This window comes from Notamacropus eugenii, chromosome 6 (assembly GCF_028372415.1).
Source record: "Notamacropus eugenii isolate mMacEug1 chromosome 6, mMacEug1.pri_v2, whole genome shotgun sequence".
Taxonomy (NCBI): domain Eukaryota; kingdom Metazoa; phylum Chordata; class Mammalia; order Diprotodontia; family Macropodidae; genus Notamacropus; species Notamacropus eugenii.
The window spans coordinates 330949565-330968466 of record NC_092877.1 but is presented as its reverse complement, the minus strand read 5'-3'; the positions used below and the strand labels follow the sequence as shown (position 1 = coordinate 330968466).

Genomic DNA, 18902 nt, shown 5'->3' with positions numbered 1-18902 from the left:
GTGATGGTATGGAAGGAAAGGGGGTACATTTCAAACATGAGGGACCATATATGCAAAAGCATAAGTATGGAAGATGGAATGTTAAAGGGAACAGTTAGCAAGTCAGTTTGACTAGGGGAGAAATTTGAAATAAGACTGGCTAAGAATTTTGCATTTTATTCCAGGGGTGAAAGGGAAATATTGACAATTTTTGAGCAGGGGGATGTAAAATAATTAGATCTGTGCCTTCTTGAGTTAACCCTAACTACTCACAAAAGAAAAACCAATTAGATAAAGAATGCCTGTTGTCTAGGTTCTGTCAAACAGTTGGACAACCTCAAGAAATCATCTATGAGTATCTGTATCTTGGACAGATGTTGGAAAGAGACAGTAAGTTGGACCCAAAATTGAACAGGAGGAAGGCAAAGTTCTTTTAATGACCCCATCCATCTTACTGAAACTAAATCCCACCTTTTGACATCTATAAGAAAAAAATAATAGTCATGGAACACTATATTCTGTAAAGAAGAAAATCAATATCAGAGATCCATGTGAATATTAGAGTATTGAAAAACTAGGTATTATGGGTCAGTAGTTATTGACATCCTCTTGAACATCTCTTTTATTCCAGTAATAACATTTTTTTTAACTTTTCCATGTTTCCCTTTAACATTCTCTGTTATTTTTCTAGCACACACAGTGGATAAAATGCTGAGCCTGGAATCATGAAGACTTGAGTTTCAGTCTGGACTCAGATACTTACAGTTGATTGACCCTGGCAAGTCACCTAAACATTGCCCACCTCAATTTCCCCCAAAGTAAAATGGGAATAATAATAGCACTTACCCCCAGGACTGTTGTGAGGATTCAATGAGGTAATATTTGTAAAGTGTTTAGTACAGAGACTGGCACTTAATAAATCTCTTCTTCCTTCTTTCCTTTCTCCCTCCTCACTTTCCTCCCTTCTTTCCTATCATTGAACTAACTGATGAAATATTGCAGCAATGGTTTCAAAACTGTGACATCTTTAGCACATACTCCTATGTATGCTTGATCTTTAACAATGACTTTTCCCAATTTCAATTTCTTAAATCTCTGAGGCTAAACCACCAGGTTTCATTGTCATCATTTCAAACAAAATGATAAAATTATTTTAGAGGACCTCAAAATGTGTTCAAATTTCTTTGTTGGCCTCATACCTAGAATTCTGCTCTAGGTTTCAAAAGAGATAGCATATTCTCTTAAGACGGATGCAGAGCACTAGCCAAAACTGAGATACTCTTTCCCTCAAAAACACACCCGTCTTGATCCTTAAAAAAACCCTCACTTAATCTGATTGACCCCGCTATTATCCCATATCTCTCTTCCCTTTCTCAGGTAAACTCCCTAAGCCATCAATACAAGGTGTGTCTACTTTTCTCTTTCTCACTTCTAAATCCTCTGCAACCTGGCTTTTTATCATTTAACGGAAACTACTCTCTCCAAAGTTCTCAAGGATATCTTATCTGCCAAATCTAAAGGTCATTTCTCAATACTCATACTGCTGTGCAGATGTAAATCTGTACAGCATTTGACATAGCGGATCATCACTTCCTGGATAGTGACTCTTTTCTAGGCTTTTGTGACACTGTTCTCACCTGGTTCTCTTCCTATCCCCTACGTCTCAGCATCTTTTGCTGGACGTTAATTCATGCATACCCAAGAACAATAAGTGTCCCCCAAGTCTCTGGCCTCTGCCCATTTCTCTACACCAGGGATTCTTAAGCTTTTTTGTAACAATGAACCCCTTTGGCAATCTGGGGAAGACTACAGACTCCTCTCGGAATAATGTTTTTAAATGTATAAAATACAAATTATATCAAGATACTGTTATCAAAACATTTCTCACAAACAAGCTCACAAACCCCTTAAGAATCTCTAAGATAAATATTCTCACTTGTTAATCTCAGCAGTTCAATTGCCATTGCTATATAAATAATTCCTAGATCTAGATGCCCAGCCCTAGTTGCTCTCCTGAGCTCCAGTTCTACATCTCCAACTGTTTCTTGGACAACTTGAATTGGATGTCCAACAGGCATCTCAAACTCAATATGTCCCAAATGAAACTCATTATCTTTCCCCAAAGAACCCTTGTGAACTTCCATATGACTATTCAAGGAGCCACCATCCTCCTGGTCACCCAGGCTTACAATGTAGGTATCACCCTTGACTTCTCACTCACATTCACCCACATATCTAATCCACTGCCCTATCCTGCTGTTTCTACTTTCTAAATATCCCTTGTATATGTCCCCTTCTCTCCACTCACACAACCATCATCCTAGGTCAAGCCCTCACCATCTCATGCCTAGACCATTACAATAACCTTCTGGGAAGTCTTTAGCCCCGTATCTCTCTCCACTCCCCATACAGTCTCTACTCAGCTGTCCAAGTGATTCTCCTAAAGCTTAGGTCTGACCATATCACTCCCAATAAACTCCAGTGGCTCCCTATTAATATCAGGATCAAATATAAATTCTTTGGCATTTAAAGCTCTTAATAATCAGGACCCTTCCTACCCTTCCAATCTTCTTACATTTTACTTCTCTCCCAACGCCCATCGTTAACACACTCTACATTCCACCTACATACTGGCCTACTCATTTCCTCATACATGACACTCCATTTCCAATTTCTGTGCCTTTGCACTGACTGTTCCCATTCTAAAATTTTTTTGTCTCTTTATCTCTGCTTCTTAGTTTCCCAGGCTTCCTTTAAGACTACATTTAAAGCCTACCTTCTGCTGGAGGCCTTTCCCAGGCAAAGACTTTCCTTTCTAAGATTACTTTTCATCAAATTCTATATATATCTTTTATATGCCTAGTAATTTTTGAATTTGCATCCATTGTAATATGAATTCCTTGAGGGTAAAAAGAGTGTTTTTATTTGTATATCCTCAGTGATTAATACAGTGCCTGACACACAGTGCTTAATCAATGGGGTTTTTTTCTGATTGATACTGCATTTGTTTTATACTAGAATGAGAGATCAAAGACGTACTGCCTGAACTATATCAGCAAACCAAAGATATTAAAAGAAGAATGCACTGGATAGATTCTCCATGGGAGCTTTATAAGAAAACTTAAAATAATTATCCCACAAGATGAGAAGTCATGGAGGAGTTATAATTGTTATCAAAGCAAGGACTCTCAACACGGATGCACCTGAAGATTTAGTTTAATGAAAATCATTATATGAATTTGGTTTTAAAAATAAATGTAATAAGTTAAATGGAGTTCAGTCACTTAAGAGAATTAAGTGAGCTCTTGCTAGTAAGTTCAAATAGTTGTGAATAATTCCCCATGCTTTTTACTAAAAATGCAACCATTATATATCCAATAATTAATAAGAAAAAGAGAAAAATCACAATACTTTGAAATAATATTTTTTTTCAAATTATTATGAAGTATCATTTAAAATTTTAATCAGGTTCTTAGTCTATTTATTAAGAATGATTGTCACCAATTAACCCTTCCTAGATCAGTGGCCAGCTCTACTTACCGTCTGATATTCATGAACTGATTTATTCATCCTCAGCTTTCTTCTTTTCTCTCCTCCAGGGAAATACATCTTTTCCTAATCTTAATATTCTAATGCTTCAAGCATACAGTAGTAATAGAAAATAATTTCATAATAAGAACTGCCAAATTAAAATTCAGAAAAGAGCTAATATAAATTTATTTATTTGGGCCACATGAAAGGATGTTCTTAATAAAACTTAAATGACTTAAAAGAAAATAACTCCAATCTAACCAGAAATAAGGACAATAGTCACAGACTGTTCAAGGTCTTCATTTCTTAAATACTATGGAAAATATGGGATTCAGCTTTCCCTTCACATGAAAAGTATGTATAACATTATATCAAGGTCATTTAAATGTTCACTTGTTCCAATGGACATTTAATTATAAAATAACACATCTCTTAAATTCTCTTGCAGAAATTTTAATTTTTTACCTGTAATGGCCCCAAGATGGAGCTTGTCGTATACATAAAAAAGAGGCGGAGATAACTCAGTACATTAGCAAAAGCAAAAAGACCTTCTGCCACTAAGGTAGGATGAAACGCGTCCCAATCCTTTCGATCAGCTGAATCATGAAACTGGAGTTAAGAAGAAAAAAAGTGAAAAGCACGGCCCACTATTTTGTTAAACAAAAGCGAACACTTTGACTGTTGAAAGCCAATTCAGAAAGTACAGTATATATATATGTATGGATCCTGGATCAATCTTTCAAAACAGTGCCATATATTGATCAACCATATATTCTTTAACACTAGACAGGTTTTCTGAAGGGTATTTTAGTCACTATAACCTTGGAACACATTACAGAATCACAGTTTTAGTTCTGGAAGGGATGACAAAGGTCATCTAGTATAATACCTCATTTTACAGATGAAGAAACTGAGGTGTCAAAAAGTTATATACCTTGCCCAAGATAGAGCCAAAATTCAAACTTTGATGTTCTGACACCACAATCATAACATTCTTTAATTCCCTGGTGTGTCAGAAATGCCTACTAAATTTCACTTTTTAAAAGGCACCTTAATTCCAGTTCCTAGAATAAATAGCCTAGTTTTAAATTCTACCTGGGATAGTGAATATAATTATAAATAAAAGACAGATTGGTGTCATGAAAAGATTAGTGAAATTGAAGTTAAAAGATCAAGAATCTTTTGATCTGAGTTCTATCTCTGTAGCTAGCTTACCTGGGTAAACAGGTAATACCTTAGCTTCAATACTACCTACCTTATAGGGCTGTGTAGAAAGTTACATAAAATAGCATAATAAAAGCACTTTAGAATATATATAAATATGAGCTATTTTTTAAGCCAAATTTTTATCAATTAAATCACTTAAAATATACTAAGGGAATACGGTGTTTTAAACAATCATAGATCTGGAGCCAAAGGGGACTCGGAGGTCATCCAGACCAATTCCCTCATATTACATAAAAGGAAACAAAAGGCTCATGGGGTCCAATGATTTGCCCAGGGTCAAACAGGTATTAAGTATCAGGAGAAGTGTGAGCCCAGATCCTTTGACTCCAGAAGCAGGGCTCTTTCCATTATACCACGACGATAGTTATCTCTTTTATAAAGCAAATAACCACTTCCAATGTCTCTATCCTAAGCATAAAATGAGATTAACATGGAATGAATTTACTATATTAGATGTTTTTAAGGTCAAACAGTACAAGATACATATTGAATATGAAAGGTAACAGGGCTGATGCCTGCATTCTGTACTTTTATCAATCTTTTAAAATCATAGTTACATCTCTGTTCTTGATCTAGTTCACAAATCTTTCCAAAAAGGTGAGGCATAGATTGAGTACAGGGAGAACAGTGAGTCAGTGCCATCTATAAATTTGTTTAGCTCCTACTGATTTCTTTCTAGGGAGGCAGTGTGGTATAATGGAAAGGGTGTTAGCTTTGGAGTCAAAGGAACAAGGTTCAAATCCTGACTCTTCCATTTATTACCTGTGTGACAATGTTAGATAACAGTTGGTCTAAATTATAAGGTCCTTTCCAGTTCTACATCTGCAGTCCATAGTACTACATACTAGTACTGTTAGTTAGACACACTTGTGGAAGTAGCAATTTTGATGACATTCTCCATTTTCTGAATTGTAAAGGGACGAGGTTAGACCAAATGACCTTGGAGGTTATTTCCAAATCTAATACTCTATGAGTCTATATTCAAAATGACTACTATCATTTTAAGGAGATTGGGAAACCACAGGTTGGACAGAGCTTAAAATTCTAATGTAAAAACATTAGAACGATAGTTATCCATCTCTAACAAGCATATTTTTTTAATAATGAGACTAGAGTTTTATTAAACTGAAATTACATCTTCTTCTAAAAGGAACCTTTTTTCCCCTGTTTAGTGCACCTTTAAGCTACAAAAGGAAATCAGCATTATATATGTGACATGTGCAAAACACATTGTGGAACATTATATTCAGATAAAGGACTCCTGAGTTACTAAGTTTCTGAGATAACACAAATATTTAACACTAACAATTCAGTTTTGAGTTACTTTGTACTCTCCTTGTAAGCATGTTCAGCCCTATATGGGGAATGTGAAACCAACAATCCAGATAGTTTTAAGCTAATGGCCTACTTAGCTTCCATAGATAAACTTGATTACAGACAAGTAAAAGATTTAAACTCCTGTTATTCTGGGGTTACAAATCTAGAAATTTTTGATGTTCCCCAATAAACTTTATTGCGTTTTTAATTGATATAGTGAATAGTCACCTTGTTATGAGCAACAACTTTGAGGGTAAAGGTTGCCAAATAAAGGGAATTCATGACAAAACTGAGTTGATTACGAGATTCTTCTAAAAAGTCTTCCAATCCATCATACCAGAGTCTTTTAACATCTGACCACACCATTCCTAAAAGGGGATGGGGGTGGTGGGGTGGGAAGAAACATCAAAAAATGCACACTTAATTCTACTATATAAGAAGAAAAATACTTAAAGTAGAATAAATGAAATCGTACACTTGGGTCACTGTAGTCTTATAAAAATAAGCGACTTTTTTTTTTTTTTTAGTAAAAAGCAAGTTACCACAATCAGAAAAATATAATCATAATCTATACTGGAGAATGAGATGATGGTGGAAAAATAGTTAAGGAAAACTTGAAATGATGAGCTTTCATGCTTAAAAAGTCTAAATATTGATAACCAGAAATTCTTCCATAAATCAGTTGTAAACAAATATTTTTAAGTACCAAAAATATTAAGATAATTAAAGGAATTTCATGGCATATTCTCTATTTGGATGCTTTTTAGGAGAACACAAAGTAACAAAAACCTGAGTTTTTAAATAAACATGAGAGGAAATCTATTTAAGCCAAGTAGAAAAAACTCTGGCTTTTCTATAACCAAAATAATTCCAATAGAAAAGTACTTTAGAAAAACCCTGCTTGGGTGCATTTTAACTGAAAAATACTTTATTTAATAAAGAAAGAAAAGTTTCAAAACACTTGCACATTCCTGCAACAAAACTTTTTTTAAATTAAAGGTTTACATAAGTTGAGATGCGATCATCCCACTGAAACTAGGATGGCCATTTTCTGAAAATGTTAAACTTAACTATCCAAAAGAAGACATTTATTTTTGATGCAGTAACTGAACCACTTTCCTTTAAACTTGTTTCAAACTTTTCAAGATGTGGAAGACTTCTGTTTTATTTACTATCCTGTCAGGATCTATACATAGGTTTCAGAGAAAAAAAATAAATCTCTTCTCTTTTTCTCCCCTAAGAAATATCTCAAAAGATATCTCTTGAGACAAGAGACACTCAAAAGATAACTCTCATGGAATCCTTCGGCTCTTAAAAATCACTGACGATTATCAAAATAGGTAAATGTTTTTTCTCTGCATGTAGTTTTTTTTTTTAAAGAATTAGTATTTTACCAAATATAACATCTATTTTCTGAAATAAATGCTTCAGTTAGGAAAAACCTATCAGGACAAAAATGATCCTTAAGGAAACCTTTTTTGAGTAAAAAAACTTGGAATCCTTAATTGGTATGGACCTATGTGTTAATAAGGAGGGTAAAAAGTTGAAATAATGCTAACAATTCTCTTCTAGTAGAAATAACATTCAGTAAGAAAACTCCTTCTACAAAATGCAAGTGGACACTAGGCTCTATAACTGAGTGAGTTGCCTGGGTCACAAAAAGCTTAAGTGCCTTGCCCACGCTCATATAGCCTATACATAATATATATATATATATATGTATATATATATACATATATATATATGTGGTCTTGAACCCACATCTTCTGACTCCAAGGTTAGGTCTCTCTACCACTCTAGCACATCGCCATTCAAGTGCTTCTCAGATAGACATAAGTCTAGTCTAACATAGGATATACAATCACAACATACCAAATTGTTATCTATTCAAATTTATTTTTTAAAAATTTAAGGTTGACAAACTAGATAGTTATAATGAAGCAAGAACAGCTAAAGCCTTTATCATTGATTTCTAATTAAATCATATGATTTAAAATTAAAAAACCCAAAGATCATTATTTTCATTCCAACTTTGTTAACCACTCCAACTTAGTTTCCGGGATCTTATTTATAAGATACTCTGAGTAAGGAAACTCCTTCTACCAATGCAGATCAGTAACTGTTTTTCAATTAACAAACTATTAGAGTTTTCTGGAGCAATTAATAATTTAAATCACTTGCCCAGGGTCACAAAGTCAATACATGTCAGATGTAAGTTTCAAATCCAAGTCACTCCAATTCTAAGGTCAGCCTTCTATCCACTACTTCATGCTTGCTCTCTTGATTTTTCATAGGTACAATTTTTTTTAAATGTTCAATTTCTATTAATATATATTAAGAAAAGTACGTTTATCTTAACTTCTGCATACCTGAAGATCAGCATGGATATGATGGCATTTGCAAAATGACAATCCCCTGTCCAATAAAATTTGATAAATTATCTTCACTTAAAGAAAGCTTTTCCACAGTGAGTCCCTGTTATTTTGAGTTACATCATTGAATTGTCAAGATATTCTACTCTGCTCAAATCAAAGCTTTCAGAAGTGATACTTCTTCTAGCAACTATTAATTTCCCTCATATGTCCAGATTAACAAAGAGTTCTTTCTGCATAGTCTAGAAGAAGAAAAAATTAGCAGGAAAAATGACCATAAATCCTCAACTCAATGAACAGAAAAAGTTTAGGCCTTTTGATGTTGGCCATGACTTCATAAGTTCTTTTTGCAAATTATATTCCAATATACAACAAAACATTGCAAGTTAATACAGGTTAACATATCTGCAAAAGCCACTTTCATTTCTTTGGCTTCAAAACAATTTTATATTTGAAAATATATAAGAATTAAAAACAATATGAAAAGTATGTAAATAAAAACCATTTTAAATAGCAAAAGAAAAACATCATATTTAGAATCCAAAATACCACTTTTAGTCCTAACTTGCTAATGCCTACAGAAAAAATTACGGCATGGGGAAAAAAGAGATAAAGTAATTGAAGGAAGATTAGGGGAAAGGCAAAAAAAAAAATTGTATCAGTGTAATCTGTAAATAAAATCTCATTATGTGAGATGAAAATATATGAACTGATGATGCATGTCAGATTTATATAATTAAATAAAGTGCAAGTGCTATAATTTATATATATGGTATCTCAGAAGGGCCATAAAAACTCAGGTATAGCTTATTGAAACAAAAGGCTTCTCTGAGAAGACTGAATGTATCTTCAAAGATTTCTACTAGCTGAGTCAATATTACCAATATTGAGTATTTATAAACTTTTTTTTACTGAGTAATCTTTTTTTAAAGTAATGTTATTGAGAGAATTATTAATACAAATCAGTAAATGAATTGTACAAGTTATCTGAAGAGTAATAGGACTCTTTTACCTAATAAAGAGTATTAAATACCAGAAGAAATGGCATAAATGTTCTTCAACACTTAAACTCCCCTGAGTCGGTAAGACCTGACGATCAAATGAAAAGTTAACCATGTGACATAAAGAAGTCGCATTTTAAGTTCAATTCAATAAACATTTATTAAGAGATATCATATGCAAATTATTGTATTAGAGAGACCTTTTTTTTTTTTTAAAGACAGCTGCTCTCTGGCAGCTATGGCTTACATGGCTTTTGATTTCAATTTCTACTAATCTCAAGTAGTTTTATTGGAAAATTAGCTGAACACAGACAATGATAAAAGCATGCCATTTCTTGAAGCCAGCATTTTGGGTGGATGTAATCTGGCTCCCAACCTCATCAATCAAGTAAAACTGTCCTCTTCAAAGTAACCAATGATCTCTATTAACTGTCAAATCTCACAGTCTTTTCTTCAAAAAAACTCCTCATCTTTCTGGCCTCTCTAGAGTCTTTGAAATCGTTGATCACCTCTTCTTCAGGTTTTCTTGACACTATTCTCTCCTTTGTCTCTGTTTCTTCATCTATGGCATATCCACTAATTGAGAGTATTCTCCAAGGTTCTGTCCTGGGTCTAGCCCTAGTCACTCTCCTACATCTCCAGCTGCTTCTTGGATAACCTGAACTAGAAGTCCACTAGGCAACCTCAACATGTCCAAAATGAAACTCTATCTTTCCCCTAAAAACCCTTCTGAACATCAATATGACTATTCAGGGAAAAACCATCTTCCTACTACTCAGAGCAAATGTTCAAAAACTTTATTGATTATGTGTCTTACAGACTTAGAAAAGTCAAATCTTCCTTTCAAAACAAAAACATTCTTTAAAAAAAATAAACTACTTAAGCTATAATTACAACAGGAGGGAATTACATAAACTGTTCAGGAAAAACCTTTCCTTCTTAGAGCTGTTAAATTCTAGGGTTACAAAAGGTTGATACAAAAGATTCTTCAGTTAATATGGTCACTAAGAAAAACATTATTAATAATATAATATTTCCAAAGAATATTATAAAGAGGAATATGATAGACTCAATTACTCAAAGGTTTTCAGTTTCACATTTCTATGTTCAATCACATTATTCATATAAGTCTCTTCCATTTTTAAAATGTAAATTCCTGGAGAATAGAAGTAATCTCTATTTTTCTATTTGTATCCCCAGGACTCAGTACAGAGCTTTGCACATACCAAATGTGTACAATAAATGCTTTTTCTTCCATTCATTCATAAATGATTACCATAATTATAGCATTATATACGGTGAACAAATATATTTTCACTTTGTTTTCAAAATTTTTAAATGTTATAATGGCAAGAATGCAAAAATATAGAAAATGGAGGAAAACACTTTATGGGAATATTTCACCTTTCTAACCAGATTATAATATTTTCACTTCTAATTTAAAATACTCATTTTGTGTACTGTAAACTTTCCAGATAAAAATGACAATGTTAGCCTTAAGTGGAAAGATGCATAATTGTTTTAAATAATTTTTTAAAGTAATTGTTTCAAATTAATTTAAAATACAAATTAAAATAATGTTAATATTAAAAATGAACCAAGCAGGGTCCCTGAAAAGAGACATACTGATGATTCTCAAATCTACTTATCTAGCTTTACCCTCTCTGCTGACCTCCAGCCTGCCATCTCTAACTGCCTATTAGTTACCTCAAAGTGGATATTTCAAACTCAAAGTGTCTAAATTAAACTCATTATTTTTCTCCCAAGAACCTCCCTCTTCTAAACTCCTGTATTATGATGGCACTACCACCATCCCATTCTCCCAGACTCACAACCTAGAGATCATCCTCTGCTCCATACTATCTCTAGCCTCCTATATTTAATCTGTTCCCAATGCTTATCAATTTAACCTTTGCAAGATCGCTCAAATATGGCCCCTTCTCTCCTCTAACACTGCCAACACTCTGGTGCAGGCTTTCATCTCACATCTGGATTATTGTAACAGCCCACTGGTTGAGTCTACCTGCCTCAGTCCAATCCATCCTCCATCCAACAACCAAAATAATCTGCCCAAAATGTAGATCTGATCCTGTTGCTCCCTTACTCAATAATCTCCAGTGGTTCTCTGTTACCTCCAGGATCAAATTCTCACACTTTATACTGAATACTCTCTGATTCAGTAATGCTGCCCTCCTTGCAGTTTCTCACACAAGACACTCCATCTCTTGTTCCCTATGCCTGAAATGTTTTCAATCATCATCTCTACCTCCTGACTTCTTTCAAGGCCCAGTTAAAATTCCATCTTCTACAGGAAGCCTTTCCTAATTCCTCTTAATTCTAGGGCCTTCCCTCTTTTAATTATTTCCAATTTATCTTGTATCTTTGTACGGTGCCTGGCACACAGTTGATGCTTAGTAAATGCTGACTGACTGAAATATCAGAATATACTTCTCTCCTTTCAGAGATGGAAGACTATGGGTGTGGAATACTACATATAATATTAGGCTTCTTTATGTGCTATGTTTTTCTTCCTCTTTTTAATTCTTGGTTAACAAAAGATATCAATAAAAAAATCAAATTTTAAATAGATTAAAAATATGATTTTTATAAATAATGATAAACAAAAGGTAAATATATTCAAATTGTATATTCACCAACTATACTACACATCTAGATAGTCAAGAAAGAATTAAGTGAAGTATAAATTTTCAAAGTAAATCATGTTCTATATTGAGGAAAAACAAAAACTTTCAAGAGTTCCTTCCCAACATCAGAACAAAGATGAGATAAATTTCAGTACCAAAAATGTGGTACTGTTTGGCTGAAGCCAAAACATACCAAAAAAAATGCCCCAAAACAAAGACACTAAAGTTTCATTAACAGAGTGAAAAAGAGAATGCAACCCTCTAGATAATTTAAAAATCAAGCTGATTTCCCTTCCCACTAATCTGTTAAGTTTATTGTGTTATATATTGTTTTGTAAGCATTACGTTTTTAAAAATACAATTTTACTTTGCTTGTTTTATATGTATAAAAATTTGAAAACATTAAAGAAATTCTATCTACTATTAGTAAAAACCATAATGAAAAATGAGTCAATAAAGCAGGTATTCTTAAACTTTTTTTGTGCCATGGACCCTTTTGCCAGTCTCTAGAAGTCTATAAACCCCTTCTCAGAATAATGTTTGTACATGCACAAAAGAAAACACATAATATTACAATGGCAACTAATTATATTGAAATGCAGTTATTAAAATATTTTAAAATAACTTTATGAACCCCAGGTTAGTAAGCCCTACACTAGAAGTTTACATAATCCTAATTCAAATGTTATTGCTATAAATTATAATGAAAGGAGAGACAGTAAAGGAAGACGTAGCTGAAGAGATTCATTAAAAATGTTCAGGTTCTTTAAAGCTTGCGTTTCATAGGAAATAAAATAATATTTCAAGGAATTCATTATTTCACCAATTCAGAAACTCCTTTCATTGGTGTAGACAGAAATCTTACCACTGGATTTTATCATCCCATACCTCAAATAATTAACTTTAAAATTGTACATGAGCATAAAAGTCATAAAACTTTAACAATGATAAAGCTTCAGGTAGGATTATATTTTCCTCAAGGAAAAAAGTACAACATTTACTTTAAACATGAATATAAGTTCAAAGTTTTAGAGATAAATCCTATAATTCACATATAACACTTTATTCAAGATAAAAGAAGAATTCTACCTTCTCATCTGTCAAATATGAAGACAGATTAGTTATTGGTCCTTTCTGAAGTCATCATCAACTAGTCCCAAAAGAGTTCGGCTCACTCTTTGTTGAAGTTAGAACTCAGATATTTTATAAACAGCATAGAACAAAAGAGGGCTAATGAGTTGGAACAAAATCAAAACAAAACTTTTAAAATCAACTGGATACTTACCAATCAGCCATATAATAAGAAGATAGTCTATCCTTTCAAGGGCTGGCCCCATGGTATTTTTCTTATCCTCATTGTAGACCAGGGAGTATAAGTTAAGCAACAACAAGAAGGTAAAATATGAAGCTCCATGAATAATAAACTTCATAAAAGGTGTGTGGATTATTCGACCAACTTGAGATTTGGGAGCTATCAAATAACAGAGTGACAAAACTGGCCAAAAGATGCCAACCATCAGAACCGTGAATATCTTCTTACAGGTGTGTTTACGCCGGTAACCTGCCATCTGTCCAAACCAAACCGTGTTGAGGAACTGCTGACAGTTAGATTGAGAGACAAACTGAAAACAAAAAACAAAAAAAATAAAATAAAATATCTGAATAATGACTGATAAGCCTAGTATTCAAGTTGCTATTCAAGGTTTTAAAAAGATTAAAAATCAGTATTGCAAAAATTCTTTAGAAAGAAAAGTAAGATTTTTTTTTTATCAGAGCAAAGAAAAAAATTACAATATATGTCTTCTAAAATAATTTTATTGCACTTATTTGGTATGCTAAATGTAGTTGTTTTGAATTGTTTTATAAAATATAAAAAGGTCATAAAACATGGTTTCTGAGAAAAATCGTAAACATTCATTACCTTCCAAATACAGTAATAAGTATCTTAATTTAATGAAACTAATACCACTTGTAAGAAATTCAAATCTTAAATCTTTTATCTAAAAACGTAAATAAGGCATTAATTTTTCAAAATTTTAAGCTAATGTATGCACACTGAAACAAAGTCAAACCCACATTTAATGTAAAATGAAAAAGAAAAGCACTGAAAAACATTCTCCCTAACTGGAGATATAGACAAATTTTCTCTATGAATTATTTGTCTATATCTCCCTAACTGGAGATATAGACAAATTTTCTCTATGAATTATTTCACGGTTTAGAAAAGGTAAGCTTTTCCAATGTATTAAGCCTTCAAAGTGTAATATAACTTAAGCAGCTTGATAACTCTAGATTCATTAGCATGAGACTAAGTCTAAATCCACAAAGTAAAATGGAGTGCTTCGAAATTATTCAGACAACCAGAAATCTAGGTGGCATAATGTATAGACCACTGACCCCATAGTCAGGAGTAATAGTTGCGCGACTCTTTGTAAGTCACTTAACCCCGACTGCCTCCAAAACTAAACTAATTCATTCAGACAACTTTATACATGGAGCAGATTTGTTCTGATACAAAATAATTTAGAGATCATTCTCCATATCCTATTTTCCTGCTGAAGGATGTTACACTACAGAAAAAACAAAATTATTGTTTAGGAAAGAGGTAAACTAGTCAATATGATTGCCATGAACTTATCCAAAGGACACTGTATGAACAAAAAAATCATTCATCACAAGTGCTAATTAGGCACTTAGTTCTATCATTCTTAGTGGCCAAAATGAATTATTTTCTTTCCTTAATAATGGAGTTCCTGAGAGATATGTTCGTTCTCTCTCTCTCTCTCTCTCTCTCTCTCTCTCTCTCTCTCTCTCTCTCTCTCTCTCTTTCTCTCCCAATTTCCAATTTAAAGAAATTGGAATTTCTTCCCTTAAATTCAAGGCAATTAAAGTTTGGATGTTTTCCTATTCCCCTCTGCTATATCCAGCCCATAAATGTAAAAATTAAGCATCTTAAATGGAAAAGTTTAAAAAAAGACTGCTACAACATTTTTCCTTTTTATTTCACTCCAGATATTCTTTTTAAGTTTCAAAAGAACTGTATCACTTATTCTTATTCTGAATCATATCACTGTTAACAACTAAGTATTTCACTGCATCTCAAGGCAGAATGAACAACCAAAACTTTTTAAGCATATTAAAATCTATATTGTTTTAAAGGAAGAAATTTCATTACTTTCTCTGTAACCTTTTAAAATACTTCTTTCCTTTTGAGAAAATCTACTTTTTATCTAGTCTAATTCACTCTTAAGTCCTGTTTTCTCTTGTTTATTCCTCAGTGGAAACATCTCCTTTAAAAACCAAAAAATAACATATATCACCTCCCAACCTCCTCTTCTTTAGGCAGAACTACTGTCTGAGTTCAATTTTCAAACCCAGCCTTTCAATGAATCTATGCATTTCACATACACTATGGGTTATGGAACACAATGTGATCAAAGTTTGTAATATTATGCAAAGAGTGTATAAAAATTCCTACATTTTGCATTTCTGTCAACATACTTCAATATTATCTTTGTTTTTAAAACTACTTCTGAATATTACTACCATATTGTTAGCTTATTGCAACACCAAACCCCTGACTATGTAATTGCTCATAACTAGTAATTCTCAGCTTATATTCATTTTTTTCCACCACAGAGGTAGTATCTTAAACTTGGACTATCTGAACTTACTTTAGTCTTTGTTTTTGACTTGGTGTTTTAGGTAATGACATGGAAAACCATGCATGAAATAGTAAAGGCACAAAAAGGTACACAATGGCAGCAAAAAATAACACATTATTAAACTTTTTACAAATTTAACTTTTGCTACTGTCAATATTTTGCCTTCATCCAACACCTAGAGAGTTAAACTTGTTTCCACTACCAGAGAAATGAATTACACCTAACTATAAACAATATTCACACTATAAATGAAATTGGACTATGTGAAGAAGTCTTTACAGTCACATAATTAATAATAGCTGTAGACAATATAAGATCTCATTTTATTCACTAAGTCAATGGGAATGCATTTATTAACTCAGAAAAATAAAGACTTTAAGGCCCTTTAAAGACAAGGTGTCTCCCAAACTTAGCAAAATCATAAAAGACTTTTTGACAGATGAGACTAAAGAGATAATAAACTACATCAAAGGGAGATATCAAACAAAGAGAGATATGTTCTTAGTGTTTTCACCAAAGCTATCTGCCAAGGTCACGGATGATGTTCTGCATGAAGTCTTCAGAAAACAAATATTCCCGACAAATAGTAAGGTTCAACAAATGCTTCTATATTGAGACACAAAACTAACTGAATCAAGCCCTGGAACACTCTCAAACTCCCTTGGTGAAATGCATGGTAACCTAAAAAAAACTGGTATAACCATTGAAAAATCAAGTGAATGAAAAATATATTTTGCCTAAACTGCCTAAGAAGCTGGACAAGGAGTCTGAGTTAGCAGATCAGTATATGTATATAAGCTTCAACACATTACCAATGAATGCTCTCATGAAAAGCGGAATAAAAGATATTATTTAGGACATGCATATTTAAAAACAAGGTGGGCTGGTCACACAGAAGAAATGACAACATCTGGAGAGCCTGAATATCATGTTGTTGCTCTCCTAGAAGCTAAAAGAAGAAGAGGAAGACCTCTAGAGAGTATTCCACTGATGAAACTAGGGACCCACCAAAGGATAGTATCAGGTGCACAGTGCGCACAGCATCATACCTTAATGGCTTTCTAAAAATCCTCCAATATCACAGACAATTCTCTGGTTACAAAAATCAGAGAATATCTCAAGATGCAACATACTTTTTGTTCCTTCTTAAAAAGTTCTGATTACAAAAAACAGTAAAGCAACTTTTTAACAAGGGTCAGGAAAAGGCAAGTTCTTAAGAAGCCAACATGGCAAAAGAACTGTGACTGGGGCGGAGCCAAGATGGAAGAGTAGAAAGTCACACATACACTGGTTCTTCTCCCACAGCCCATAAAATACCTGTAAAGAAAGACTCTCAACAAATTCTACAGCAGCAAAAGCCACAGAACAACGGAGTGGAGGAGATTTCCAGCCCAGGGTAACCTGAAAGGCTGATGGGAAAGGTCTGTCACACCAGAAGTGGAGCGGAGCCCAGCCCAGTCTTGGCCTCACTGCATGGCACCAGGAGGAGGACCCAAGCAGGCCTTGGGGGTGGAATCCCCAGTGGCAGTAGCAGGGTTTGCAGATCCCTCAACCCACAGGCACCAAATGTCAGTGAGAGGGTTTTCAGCTGGCTAAGAAGGGAGCAGGGTCTTCCCATAGCTCCGGTCTCAGGCAGGCAGCAGCTCCCACAGCAGCCCACATCCATTGTTGAATAGTAAAACCCCTGGGGGAACTGAGAAGTTGATCTTTATCTCACACTGAATTGAGGCCCTGACCCTGCCTAAAGCCCCTGGGAGAATTGAGCAGCTTATTTGAATCTCAGCCACCAGTGCTGGCTTAGTGGAACTGGAGGTCAGGTGGTTGTGGAGAGGAAACTACTACTCACAGATTCTGGGCACAAAAGTTTCTGGTTGCTCCCAGACCAGTGTACCTATTTGATTGTGCCACCTCAGAGGAACTGAGATCTTACAGATCCCCAGAGTATACCCTACTCTTGACAAAGGACCCAAAAGTCAAGTAACTGGTTGGGAAATTGCCCAAAAAAGGGGGAAAAAAATAAGACTATACAATGTTACTTTCTTTGTGAACAGATATCTTCTCCCACCTCCTTCTGGATGAAGAACAATGCTGGGAGGCAGAGCCAAGATGGCATAGTAGAAAGACACACATACGCAGGGTCTCCCCACACAATCCATAAAATACCTGTAGAGAGGGACTCTCAACAAATTTTGGAGCTGCAGAAGAGGAGAACAACAGAGTTGAGGAGATTTCCAGCCCAGGGTGACCTGAAAGGCCCATGGGAAACATCAGTTGCACTGGACGCGGAGTGAAGCCCAGCCCAGCCTTGGCCACACAGCCCGACTCTGCGAGGAGGACACCCTGGGGCTGAATTTCCAGTTGCAGCAGCGTGTCTGCAGATCCCTCAACCCACAGGCACCAAAGGTCAATAACGAGGTTTTTTTCAGGTGGCCAGGAAGGGAGAAGGGCCTTCCCATAGTTCCAACCTCAGGCAGCAGCCCACAGAGGCTACATCAGGCAGGTGGCAGGAATTCCCAAGGCAGCCCCTACAGCAGCCCACATCCATTGTTGGATTGTAAAAACCCCTGGGGGCAATGAGGATCTGAATATTACCTCAGCCCTGGTTAGAGGCCCTGAGGGAGCTGGTTTTTGTCTCACACTGAATGGTGGCCCTGCCCATCCAGCTTATCTGAAAATCAGCCCCCAGCACTGACTTGGTAGAACTGGAGGCCAGGTGGCTGTGGAGAGGAAACTGCTAAGATTCTGGACACAAAAATCTCTCCTACTTCCAGATCAGTGTACACGCTTGATTGTACCACCTTGGAGGAACTGAGATCTTACAGATTCCCAGAATATACCCTACTCTTGCAAAGGACCCAAAAGTCAAGTAACTGGTTGGGAAAATACCCAAAAAAGGGAAAAAAATAAGACCACAGAAGGTTACTTTCTTGGTGAACAGATATCTTCTCCCATCCTTTCAGATGAGGAAGAACAATGCTTACCATCAGGGAAAGACATAAAAGTCAAGGCTTCTGTACCCCAAACATCCTAAATAAATATTCAGTGGTCTCAGGCCATTGAAGAGCTCAAAAAGGATTTTGAAAATCAAGTAAGAGAGGTGGAGGAAAAACTGGGAAGAGAAATGAAAGAGATGCAAGAAAAGCATGAAAAGCAGGTCAACACCTT

General features: G+C 34.7%; 1 protein-coding gene across 5 annotated transcripts in view; it reads right to left on the bottom strand.

Annotated features, from left to right (window-relative positions):
* TRPC1 (transient receptor potential cation channel subfamily C member 1) overlaps positions 1 to 18902 on the bottom strand; it is a 77854-nt gene that overhangs the window by 20293 nt on the left and 38659 nt on the right. For 4 of the 5 annotated variants that reach the window (XM_072618199.1, XM_072618200.1, XM_072618201.1 and 1 more), the window contains 3 exons: positions 13358 to 13694; positions 6283 to 6422; positions 3976 to 4119 (listed from right to left, as the gene is read on the bottom strand). In XM_072618199.1, coding sequence (XP_072474300.1) covers positions 3976 to 4119; positions 6283 to 6422; positions 13358 to 13694 — 621 coding nt within the window. Of the gene's footprint in view, positions 1 to 3975; positions 4120 to 6282; positions 6423 to 8423; positions 8645 to 13357; positions 13695 to 18902 lie in introns of those variants that run through there. The other variant, XM_072618203.1, reaches the window with a different exon arrangement.